Source organism: Gymnoscopelus braueri (genome assembly GCF_963280865.1).
Source record: "Gymnoscopelus braueri genome assembly, chromosome: 16".
NCBI lineage: Eukaryota > Metazoa > Chordata > Actinopteri > Myctophiformes > Myctophidae > Gymnoscopelus > Gymnoscopelus braueri.
In genome coordinates this window covers 24,922,388-24,934,956 of record NC_137616.1, presented here as the reverse complement: position 1 = coordinate 24,934,956, position 12,569 = coordinate 24,922,388, and the positions used below count along the sequence as shown (strand labels likewise).

Genomic DNA, 12,569 nt, shown 5'->3' with positions numbered 1-12,569 from the left:
GGAAGAAGGAGATGAAGGGTTGAGCCGGGTTTTGAGTGTGTGTGTGTGTGTGTGTGTGTGTGCTCGTGCGTGCGTGCGTGCGTGCGTGCGTGCGTGCGTGCGTGCGTGCGTGCGTGCGTGCGTGCGTGCGTGCGTGCGTGCATCGGAACATGCAGGGTTTGACTGATTACATGCATGTACAGTATGTGTGTGGTTACTGTATTATACTGTATATAGACATAACAACATGGATTAGAAAAAGATGTAAACAGCGGAAACATGGATTCAATGTTATTTCCCTGTTCCAAGAGAAGTATTAAATGGCCATAAAAGCACACGCCAAGCACAAGCCATCTATCAATAGGACCAGAGTAAAAAGCCATGCAGTGATGTGTCATCATTACTCTAACACTTTTGGAGGCCTTTTTGCTCGTAAGTTATTTGCTTAGTGTTTTCAGCTGAACACAAAGACTACCATTGTTCGTCATGGAGTAACAGTCACTTATCTCCCATTACACTTTCTTTCTTTCTTTATTCCTTCCTTATTTACTCTCTTTCACAGCCCTTGTATGGAATGATTCAGTTTCCAGGTCACACACACTGTTGGTGTGTGTGTGTGTGTGTGTGTGTGTGTGTGTGTGTGTGTGTGTGTGTGTGTGTGTGTGTGTGTGTGTGTGTGTGTGTGTGTGTGCGTGCGTGCGTGCGTGCGTGTGTGCATTAGTCAGACAAATTGCTGTAGGTGAAAAAAGTACTCAACCTTCCAGTTACACTTCGAGCTTTATAACTGCATCAACAATTCTGCTGTCATCGAGACGAACCTCCATAAAGGTTGTATTAATTCATGACCAAACAAGTGCTTTATGGTTAAACCATGTGCTCTCTATTCTGATAGTAATCAGTGCTATAGAGTGTTTGTTCAGTAATGGAGTCTCCCCATCTCTGCAGGTCTTTAATAAACAGAAAATACATTTTCTGGTGAGTTACCAACTTCATCCAATCAAGAGAGAGAACCCATTTATCAGCTTCAATTTTATATTGTACCAATTAGTCTGCTAATGTCTTTGTTTCATCACGTCCAATGTTTATCCTGTATCCTGTATCCTCCTGACTGGAGGAATTGTTATCTCAACTTGTAATGCACTTTACTAAAGAGATGGGAAGATGAGGAGACCCCTTTACTGAACAAATACTATAGTAGTCTACAGCAATCATTACTATAAGACTATTGAACATTTATTTATATAGTTTCCACAGCCAGGCCATCAGACTGCTGAACAGGCGCAGAGCCCTGCCACAAGTTTGTACACTTCCAGCCACACAATAAATACATAGACCAGCTGCACTTGTACCCTGTTCTGTTATTCAATGTAGCCACTAGATGGCCATGTCAGTATTACATGCACTCAGTTACACTGATACTCACTTTATGTATGTATTTATTATGTATACAGAGTATATCGTTCAAGACTGATATTGTTACATCTTATATGCGTACATAAGAGTACACTTCTTTGGTTTTGGTTCCTCAACATTGTAGCATGACATAATTAAGGGAAATTAAATCAAATTCCCATTCCCATAAATGTTACGCACATTTTATAACTGCAGAACACAGTCACACATATGTATATTTAATATTCGTTTTTTTATATTTGAAAATGTCACTCTTATTAGTAATCTAATTGCAATTTGTGGGAAGCTTGCACTACATAATTTCACACACTCCTTTATACCTGGTGTAAACTTTATTCCTGGTGTAAACATTATGCATGGTGTAAACATTATGCCATGGTGTAAACAATTGACGAGTTGAAGAAGGAGTCTAACAAATGTTTAAAGGAAAGTGGTAACATTAACACTGGACACCTTGTTACTCAAATAAAACCAGCTATTATCCAGACTGTTCATATCAAAGCGAGAATTGGCGTTTGATTTTGAATTTGAGAAAATATAGGAAGATGGTATTCCAGTGTGTGTTCTGTGCATGGGTCCATGGCTTTGTTAGAAGAGTAGTGAAGACGGGCTGACATGGTGAAAGAATTTCCATGTCTGTCTGAATGAATTGAAGGTTTTTGATTATGTTTGAGCACCTGGCTGATAAGGACACTATGTTTAATCAGCCATCAGCTTAGAGTTGTTAGAGCATCTTGACATTCAGTCAGGGACACTATTCTTTCCAGCTACTGGGGTCCACTTGAGTGATTGAATGAAACCCAGCTGTATGCTGTGTGAGCTACAGGGGTGGAGATTGAGAATTCTTTCTTTGATGTGATGGAAAAAATCCACTCAAAACACACAAATGGATGGAGATGGCATGAGATGGACAAACTGTACTCAAAACTCATCTGTTATCTTTTATGTTGATGTGCCACTGAAAATATAACAATATAACAAGATACCCAGCTACATGGTGAAAACAAATTGCTACTTGAAAGCTACATAATTATGAAATATATAGTGAAGTGAAGCCACAAGCTACTACGGCATGAACATGGTCAAAAACTGTACCTGCCCACAATCACCCACTGCCAGGTATATAATGGTTACCATGGCAACCACCCACTGATGGTGATTGATATGACGTCATCATTATTAGCAAGGCCACACCATTAATTTAAATAAAACAAAATAATATTAAGAGAAAGGCATTTTGTCTCCAACACACCGGCCCCTAATTGAAAATGGCAGGAGGCCGTGAACAATTCAACATAAAAAATTATATAATGGAGCCAATAAATAATATAACAATAACAATATAAAATAACAATTCAAAACAAAAAAACTAAATTCCTCTGAATTAGAGGTTTCAAACTGATTTGGGCCTATTTCCTTTCTTTAAAGGGATAGTTCACCCAATAAATAACATTTTCTCTATCAATTAGTCACCCCATGCATGGAGACTTGAATTCATGGATATTTTTTTGTTTTTGTCACATTCCAAAGCCAATAATTTGATGACCAGCGGACCATGCAGCGGTTCCATTAGGAGATCCCGGAACCACTGCCGGTCATCAAAATATTGGCTTAGGAATGCGACAAAAACAAAAAAATATCCATGAATTCAATTCTCCATGGGGTTACTAATTGATAGAAAAAAAGTCATTTTGGGTGTGAACTATTCCTTTAAGGTTCAGCTTTCTCATCAGGACTTCAGAGCAAAATGTGTCAGTGCTGCCTGTGATTTTTTTCAAGTCATAATTATGAGATACTAGATTGTCATAATTATGAGAATATGCTATTATATGAGATACTATGCCATAATTATGAGGTGCATAGGCATAGCCTAATTATGACATAGTTCTACTAAGTTATGTTATGATGATATACTAAGTCATAATTATGATAGGCTATACTAAGTCATAATTATGAGATACTGAGTCATTATTATGAGAAAGTATCTCTAAAGTTAGAATTTTCTTTCTTACATCTCATTGGCGAAATGGGCTTCCATGAGAGAGAGAGAGAGAGAGAGAGAGAGAGAGAGAGAGAGAGAGAGAGAGTGGGAGTACAGTAGATGCTCTCAGACAGTTGCTGTGTAGTGTAGAGGCGCGCATCAGTTTGCCAGCCCGAGGAGTGATGGATCAGAGACAGAGTGGTTTCACGTAAAGGTAAAGCGATTTTATTTTTGTAGCTTCAGGAAAAAGCACACTGAATTTCCGAGTAGGGAGATGGGAGTAGCGGGATTCTCAAATCATTAAACCATCAGTTGACAGTTGACTCCAGGCGTGCGGGAAGTCCTTAATACCTAGGGGGGCTATGCGATTTTTTTGCGTTTTTTGGGGGGTTTTCTGTGTTTTTCCCCACACAAAAAGGCAGAAAGACAGTGCAAACACCAGGTTGAAGTTCATCCATGACCGTAACAGACCGCTATGATCCAAATTAGCCATGCGGTCTTCCCAAAATATATATATATTATAAAAAAAAAGAAAAAGAAAAAAAGATTTTTAATTTTTAATTTTTTTCTTCCCATCACCAGGGGGGCTGCAGCCCCCATAGCCCCCCCCCTTCCCGCGCCACTGGTTGACTCCATCTCGTGTCAATGCCTTGTAAACTTTTTCATATAGTATAGGTAACGGTCTAAAACGTACGCGTTTTGTAATGTCGTCTGCCTCTGGTTATTATTTTTCATTTAAAAGGTTCGTGTGACTGTGAACCATATGACTCCACCATGTCCGAATTCTACAACCAAAGCAGAGCCAACTCTCGGCGCAGTGACTACGTGTGGCAATATGAATATTATGACGATGAGGAGCCCGTGTCTTTTGAGGCTCTCAAAGCTCATAGATGTAAGCAGATGGTTGACTGACTACAATACTGTTCAGTGTTTTACTTTGTAGCTAATGTGGTGTTTTCTGTGTGTGACTGTGTGTGTGCGTGTGTCAGGTCAGGTGCATGCTGTGTGTGTGCGTCCCTGTGTGTGCGTGCTTGCGTGTGTGCCTGCGTGCGACTAAACAATCTTTATCATCTTTTAATGTAAATAAAAATATGTTATCAATAATAACAGCCATTCTGCTGTTGGTCTTGCTTTGATATCTAACAAATAGGCTAGGCCTATTTGGTAGGCCTACTTTAACTATTTCACATTAATTACATTTAATTAGGCTAGGACTAGTTGTTTAGCCTACTTAGTTGCCTACATTAAATTTAAAAGGCACCAAGGCCTGCCCTATATAGCATCATGCCCTTCCTTCCCTCTTGGCTGTGTGTGTGTGTGTGGGGGGGGGGGGGGGAGAAAACAGAAGTGAAATCAAAATCATCACATTAACAGATGTTATTTAATATATCAAGTTTTTCTCTGCCATTGCAGACTCCATCGTCATCGGGTTTTGGGTCGGACTTGCTGTGTTTGTCATCTTCATGTTCTTTGTTCTCACGCTGCTGACAAAAACAGGAGCCCCACATCAAGAGTGAGTTTAAACTTTCATCAATGTATAGCCTCTGGGGGAGGTGGTGGTGGTGGGGGGGGGGGGGGGTCAGTTTGATGAAATCCAAAGCAAACACCTGTATCTTTCACCGCAAGCAAGGGCTTTGTGTAATATCAAGCTCTCTTCTCTCTCTCTGGACAGGTAAATACTACTATCTCTGTAGTGGTGTGTGTGTGTGTGTGTGTGTGTGTGTGTGTGTGTGTGTGTGTGTGTGTGTGTGTGTGTGTGTGTGTGTGTGTGTGTCTGTGTGTCTGTGTGTGTGTGTGTGTGTGTGTGTGTGTGTGTGTGTGTGTGTGTGTGTGTGTGTGCGCGCGCGCGCGCGCGTGCGTGCGTGCGTGCGTTAAGAACTGGATTTGGGATATAGTGTCAACCATGCACAAACTGTAATCGCAACGTTCCTGTCTTTCCTCTCTCTGCCTGCCCACCCTCTCTCTTTAGACAGACTTTTGTAAAACAGCAGGCGTAGACAGGCAGTTATTTCCTCTTAGCGTGGCTCCTCATGTGGGAGCGTGTAGCCCTATCCCTGGGACACACAGTCTTCCACAGATACTGAGAGCAGTGCCATCCCTAGATAGGGCTGCTCTATAGCTGTAGGAGGACACAGGCACCGTATCTGCCCCAATGTACGGTAGACGGCCATCACCCTAGAACCGCAGAGTCATGGCTAGAGGCTCCAAGCAACATCCTCTGCCTGCTCCCGTCGCCACTTCTCCATCGTATGGACTGGTGTGGGTGTCAGGTGCCTTGGGCAGGATACCTGCATGTCCGACCAGCACATTACTTGAAGTCGGGGGCCCACAAGACCGTGACAACAAAACCGTTAAACCATTTGACCGTTTCTTGTGTACTATAGTTCCGTTAGGACACAATAATGGACATTATGGTAACCTATAGAATTGGTTTAGACTGATTATTTAGACTGCAGCCAACAATTTCATTTTGTTTCTCATTCAGCAGCCACAAGGTTTCTCATCCATTCTCCACGCCAGTTTGACAATGGCCCGGGGTAAACACAACACAATTTTTTATATTTCAGTTTGTTCGCTGTCTGTGTGTGTAAATGGCAGAATTGTAACCTTGGGGGTGATTTGAGGGCCCTTATATGACTAGGACATGATCGATTCTGATTCCTTAATTATTTTTTATTTTTTTCTAAAGACACAACAATCACACAACTTCATGATGGTGTTTGAGAATGTTCGTCCAAACAAACATTTTCAGGGAAAGCGGAACCTGTGAGTTCAACTAACATTAGACAACAATACTTCCGTGAAACTCACCTCAGGCCTAGTAGCCGTCCCAGACATGTGAGAGAACGTTAGCCGACTGGCGTTGTCTAACTCAATGGTATATGGTAATGATTGTTGCTCTACCTCAGCAATACATCTCCCGGGAGTCTAGCACATTGAAAATGAGATAGACACCATTGTTCTCAGCTCCACTCCGAACTACTAACTTACTGTTATGTGATAACAACACATGTGGGTGTCCTGAAATGAAATACACACAAGCTATCGAAGAAGAAAAAAAATATGAACGTCCAATGTTGGGAATTAAACAAGACTGAAACTGGTTAGATGATGTAAACTGGCATGAAAAGCTTACTATTAAATAGTGTCACACTCATGCAGACATACCCTTTTCATGCAATCTGCCTTAAGACCACCTTCAGTCTCAGTTAGGAATCACTAAATTTGAAAAGCATGATATTTCTTCCCCATTGTCTTTCTCCTGCCTCAATCCTCTTCCTATTATCTTCTATCCCATCCTGACAGAAACCCGGAGCCTGCCGAGAAGCGCCATCGTCTAGGTAACTGTGTGGTGGACTTCAACAGCCCCCAGGACGAAACCGGCAAGGCCTTCTCTCGCCCCCTGCTGGCCGAGTCACACACTCTTTTACATTTTTTCGTCAATGAGGAGGAACAGGCCTGGGGACAGTGTGAGTCTGGGGCCCAAGCCCCAAAGGGCCACGGAAGGCTTAAAGGTTTGGGTTCATATGGCAGAGAGGATATGGTTGAGGAAGGAGAGGAAGCAGAGGCCCTTCAACCTCTCCAAGGACTTACAGAGGGTACCAAATTAAACAAAGAAAGGGTCTTGCCGCCTCAGTTTAACATCCCTAACTTTGTGACCTCAGACCACAGTTCTACACTGGAAGACGATGATCTACTGCTTTGTGAGCCGGCTGTCGTGCTGGTCAACAACAGCCAATCCCATGCTCAGGATGGCCACGGGGCCAACAACTGATCTTAGGAGATTTCTCTCCTATGCGTTTGGACTCTCTTCTCCCAAGATACCAATACCACGTGTTGGACATAAACCACAGGTACAGGATCCTTGTTCCAAAATGAGAAATGTTTCACTGTAGAAAAAGAAGTTCAAACAAACTCATGTTTCTTGCACAAAGTGAGTGATGCTGTAGCACAAAATTACATCGATGTATGGTGCTTACAAATGGATGGTATGTCATTTAAATAATTAGTTGACAAAGTGACACAGTTATAGATGATATCCTCAACATTTAGAACTATTGCATGATGAAGTCGCATTGTAAATGAACCTCACTAATACTGTAGCTCCTCCAAAGTAAAGTAAAAAACATAATTGGAGGTTATTTGGAAGAAGGGTGAACTGCCAGCTCAAAATCAATTTATAGCAAATTATTGTTTTTCTTTTTGCAAGTATGCCATGTAATAAGCATAATGTAGAGTGAACTGGTAATTAGAACAAAATAAACCCTGACCCCTATATGAGAGTAAACCTACACAATTATTTTGAAATAAATATTTCATAACAAATTATTGTTTTTTATTTTCAAGTATGTCATGTAATAAGCATAATGTAGAGTGAGCTAGAGAGAGAGAGAGCTAGAGAGAGAGCGAGAGAGAGAGAGAGAGAGAGAGAGAGAGAGAGAGAGAGAGAGAGAGAGAGGGAGAGAGAGACTACAACAACAACAATTTTATATAATGCCAGGATTATTATGCAAGACAATATTGCTAACTTGCATTTTGACTTGTCAGCAAATGATCGAGCAGTATTCTGTGGACAAAAGGATGTGTTAAGAATGCCAGTACAGTACAGATATACACTGTACATAATGTTTTTTAAATGATTTGAATTACTTAATGACAGGGTCAGATCAAAGTTATCTCTGTGAATAAATCTTGGCTTTACCATTTTTCATCCTTTTTTTAATTATTTTGAAAATAACCAACTAGAGTAGATCTGTTCTTTTTGAAAAACTTGCGAGACATTCTGATTTTTTTCTTTCTTTCAGTTAAACATTTTACGCCGATAATGACATGCCCAAAATTGGGATGCCAGGGTTAAAGTGGTTAAAGAGCTGGTGCCATGTTTTTGCACTTTTTCTGTTTTTCATGTGTCTATGAGGTTGATAGAACTTCATTAAGCCCCCCGGTGGTGTTTTTATGGTGTTTTATGTCTTCTCTGACTATTTGGAGTTTCTTCCTGGAGGCTGAAACCTTGAGGGTCAAACGTGCCAATAGAGAAACAGCGCTTTAGTGACATCACAAAGCCCACACCCTCCCCCTCATTATCATAACACAACAGGTGTGGGCATGAGGAGGAGGAGGGACTAGGACAGGTGGGTGGTGCTAAGGTGGTGGAGGAGGTGCTAAGGTGAGAACCAGGTATACTTAATGCACTGGTGGGTGTGTCTACATAAAAACAACATTTTAACACTTACTGTACACTTTCTTTTTGTTGAAAAAAATCCTTACATAATAATAATACCTTATGATCAGGTTTTAGGGTTGAAAAATATCATGGCACTCCATCTTTAAGATACGATAATTAAAACAGGTCCCTCAGAATTCCAGGAGGAGGTTAGCCATAACAATAAATAAGTATTGCTGTGATCTGTGTGTACTGTTTATGTATAATCAGGTATGCCATGGAGCATCTCCCATCTGCTTATTTATGCATGAATAATCTTTAAGCAGCGTAAACATATTAGGCTATTTTATCTACTGCCAGTATAATTATGCATTGGAACATTGCTAACTTGCATTTTGACTTGTCAGCAAATGATGGAGCTGTATTTTGTGACTAACAAAGGGATGTGTTGAGAATGCCAGCGAGTCTATCAGTGTTAAAACAACACTAACAAGTCCAAATCAGTCACTTCGATGGTGACAACTAGGCTATTATTTATGTTATTTTTGGGCCAAGAAAGGCAATTTTTCAAACACCATAATTGTATTTTCTCATGTTAAAACCAATGTTCTTTAAAACTCAGTACAGTTAGTTGAACCATGGCAGGACAAATGTCCCTTGACATGTCTACATGGGAAGGCTATTACAATGTATTCTTTATAGCCTTGTCCAAAGCCCAGCAGCTAAATCCAAGGGTGTATTCCCCTTTGGATGAGTGGTAGATGCACGATCAGCAAACACAGCACATCTGGTCTTCCCGGCCAATGTTCCAAGCGATCCACAGTAGACATTTCTCTCTCCACACGCTTAGGTGTTGCCAATTCCCTTTGTGTACCGCGGTCCCTTTTGCTGCCAACTCCCACTGTTGGCAAGTGAAATTGGAAGTGATAAACAAATGTGTAGAAAACCATAACTCCTTTGATCTGGACTCCATTTACACCTTGCATGAATATCTGCATCTGGATATCTTATCTGGAAAAGATCCAATCTTGCCCTTGCATTTACACCTGGCTGACTTGAACTGAGATCACCACTTCTGGCTGCTCTGGCAGATATTATTGCAATGTGTAGTGCAAGTTACACCGTGCTTTAAAGAGTGTGTAAGTGTTAAATAGTTCTATATTACAGCAATTATTACTATAGTGTGTTTGTTCAGTAACAATTTCTCCTCGTCTCGCAGCCCTTTACAGAAAATATATTTTCAGGTCAGGATACAAAGTTTTGGCCTGGAATCCAGAGAGAGGCACAAACAAGCATTTTGGTTTTCACCAAATGCTGAACGAGCGCCTCTGTCTGGATTAATGGCCAACATATTTTACCCAATCAGGGTAATACAGGCTCATTGTTAGAATGCTCGACTTGCGGTTGGAGTTAGTACAGAGGCCTTGATAGGGTGCAACCAAAAAGGTGTATTTATTAGTGTGGTTGCCCTAACAGGGCAACCAGACTATAGTACTCTTCCCACTTTATTTATTTCTAGATAAACAATACTTTGAACCGCATCTCCTCCCACAGTTTATTTTTCCCAATTTAGTGCCATATGTCAAAATGACCGGCTTCACCGTGAATCTATAACTTTTGAACTGTAGGTTGTAAAATCAAAATGTATATTTCCCTGGATTCCTTGGGTCACGACGCATCTCCCCATATAGGCCACGCCCATTTGCGTCAGGATAGATTTTCCGCCATTTTGAATTTTCTTCAAAACACACTTTTTGCACCTTTTCCTACATATTTTTTCCAAATCTCACAAAAATCGGTACGCGTGATCTATGGACCCATGCGATAAACCTATCCAAACGGCTTTTTTTTTTTTTTTAATCAATTTTTTATTTATTTTTCAAGTAAAGCAAACAGCATTTTGATAGTCCTTACCGTTCGTCCGTAATTGGCTTCCAAAGTTAGTTGGAGGGGCCCGTTTTACCAAAAATCACGAACAAAACGTCCAATCGATCCCAATTTTGAATCACATGGCGAGGGTGGTTTACTCAACGAATCCCCAAAAGCATTTCCACTTTGATCCATAGGGTGCGCCACAAATGCGCAAAACGTAACCGTTCGATGCAAAAACATGATTTTTGGAGGGATCAATCCTCTCAAAATGAAACACGAGTGATCTCAGGAGTGACGTGACAATACAATTGGCCCGTTACATTTGTGGGAGGGGCCTATTTCTTTAGTGGGAAGGGCCTATTTCTTAAAATCGAAACGGCACGTATCACGAACGCGGGATCCTATCGGCACCGAATTCGAATCGCACGTGGCGCGGCCTCCGAGGGTATTCCTCCCGGCGTATCACTCGAGTCCCGGCGGCGGCGACGCCGGTCGGCGCAACCACACTTTGCAATTTCCCAGAATTGCGACGCGTCTAGTTCTGATTGTTCCCCAACAATACAAAAGATACATGAACATATAGGAAGCTCTCCACCCAAATGCCATGGTGGTGTCTCATCCTACAACCTACTGCGTATGTTTGTGGCTGGAAGCCTTTTATACTCAGGTGGAGGCAATTAGTTTGGACTCAACCATGTCAAGGGGTAGATTACCGGATAATACACATACATAAATACAGATAACATGAACTCTCATAACATCTATTAAAACTCCATGAACTACACCAATAACTTTTCTACTACAACATAAATATTAGCAATTGCAAACACATATCACATCATAACCCCCCTCTGTTATCCTGATATGGTCCAGCCCAATCATGCTGGCAACAAACAGGTACTGTTGAGCATTCAATCAACCTCAACAATAAAACCTCACACTACAAACATATTGCACTCTCTCCATATTGCACTGCACTGCACTGTGCAAAATACTAAAAGTGCAAATGTGCTGTGCAAATATCATTCAATACATGAGGGTTACCTCAAACATAAGTAACAGAGGACCTCTGTTACACTCATACAGGAAAAACAAGTGAAAAGCAAGTGAAATTCGAAGTGATAAACAAAACAAAACATTAGCAGACAAGATTTGAACTAGAACTCTAAACTAAACTGTTAAAATGATCTTGATTGGGTTCTCTTTCCTGATCAGATAAAATTGGTATCCCAACCTAACAATGTATTTTCTGAACTAGTGCATGATTACTCTTGGAATATGGGCCCTATCTTGCGTGCCGCCATAGTGAAAATAGCCGATCTACATCGACACGTTGTGAGCTTGTAGATCGGCTATTTGAACTATTTAATGTTTTTCAAAACAGTAAAACATTTGTAAAATGTTTAGGCATAAGGGGTAAGGCCAGATAGGGCCCATATATAGAGCTTTAACCTTTTAACAAAATTATAAAAAGGTTTTTAAACAAAAACTTCAGACTCGGTTTACCTAATCTTCAGTCTTACTACTGGACAGCAAATATGTATAAGTTATCACACTCTGGATCTCAGATACAGAGGATAGTTGGTTTCAATTGGAATCTAAACCCTTCCACTTTAACCTAGGCAGCACTCTTGTAATCCTTTTGTTATTTCCACTTAAAAAATTTGGCAACAAATTAGACAACATTTCGGTTGGACCTCTTTGTCTCAGCTACACCGTTATGTAACAACCAACAATTTCAACTGGTCAAAATTGATGGAAGATTTTCCATCTAGACTATACAAGGGTTGTATTGCCTAGGAGACTTCTACATGGACGTTTGCCAGTTTCACACGCTTCCACATTTAACCTTCAACACCGCCGCAGGCTGAAAACCCACCTCTTCAGGAAACACTACCCTGACCCTTCCTCTTAGCCTTGCCGACTTGTTGTCAATTATTTGTATGAGCTCTTGTTTTATTGGATCTTGTCTATTTGATACACTTATTTGTTTTAGCTCTTGCTCATTTGATTTTCCTATTTGTCTCATCTGTTTAAGAAAGTAGCTGATATATTGCACTTTTACCTTAGCGCTATGCTCTTATAGTTGCTTGTTTTAGAAGAGAATGCACTTAAGACTTCTGGTGATTAGTAGTTTTCTTGCCTACCTATGTTGAATGC

General features: G+C 40.8%; 1 protein-coding gene across 1 annotated transcript in view; it reads left to right on the top strand.

Annotated features, from left to right (window-relative positions):
* LOC308102901 (melanocortin-2 receptor accessory protein 2A-like) overlaps positions 1-7,148 on the top strand; it is a gene marked incomplete at both ends in the record, with an annotated part of 12,190 nt that extends 5,042 nt beyond the window's left edge. The window contains 3 exons of the mRNA XM_080452754.1: positions 4,116-4,265; positions 4,787-4,886; positions 6,680-7,148. Of these exons, the coding sequence (XP_080308880.1) occupies positions 4,116-4,265; positions 4,787-4,886; positions 6,680-7,148 (719 nt within the window). The remainder of the gene's footprint in view (positions 1-4,115; positions 4,266-4,786; positions 4,887-6,679) is intronic.
* Between the last annotated feature and the right edge of the window lie 5,421 nt (positions 7,149-12,569).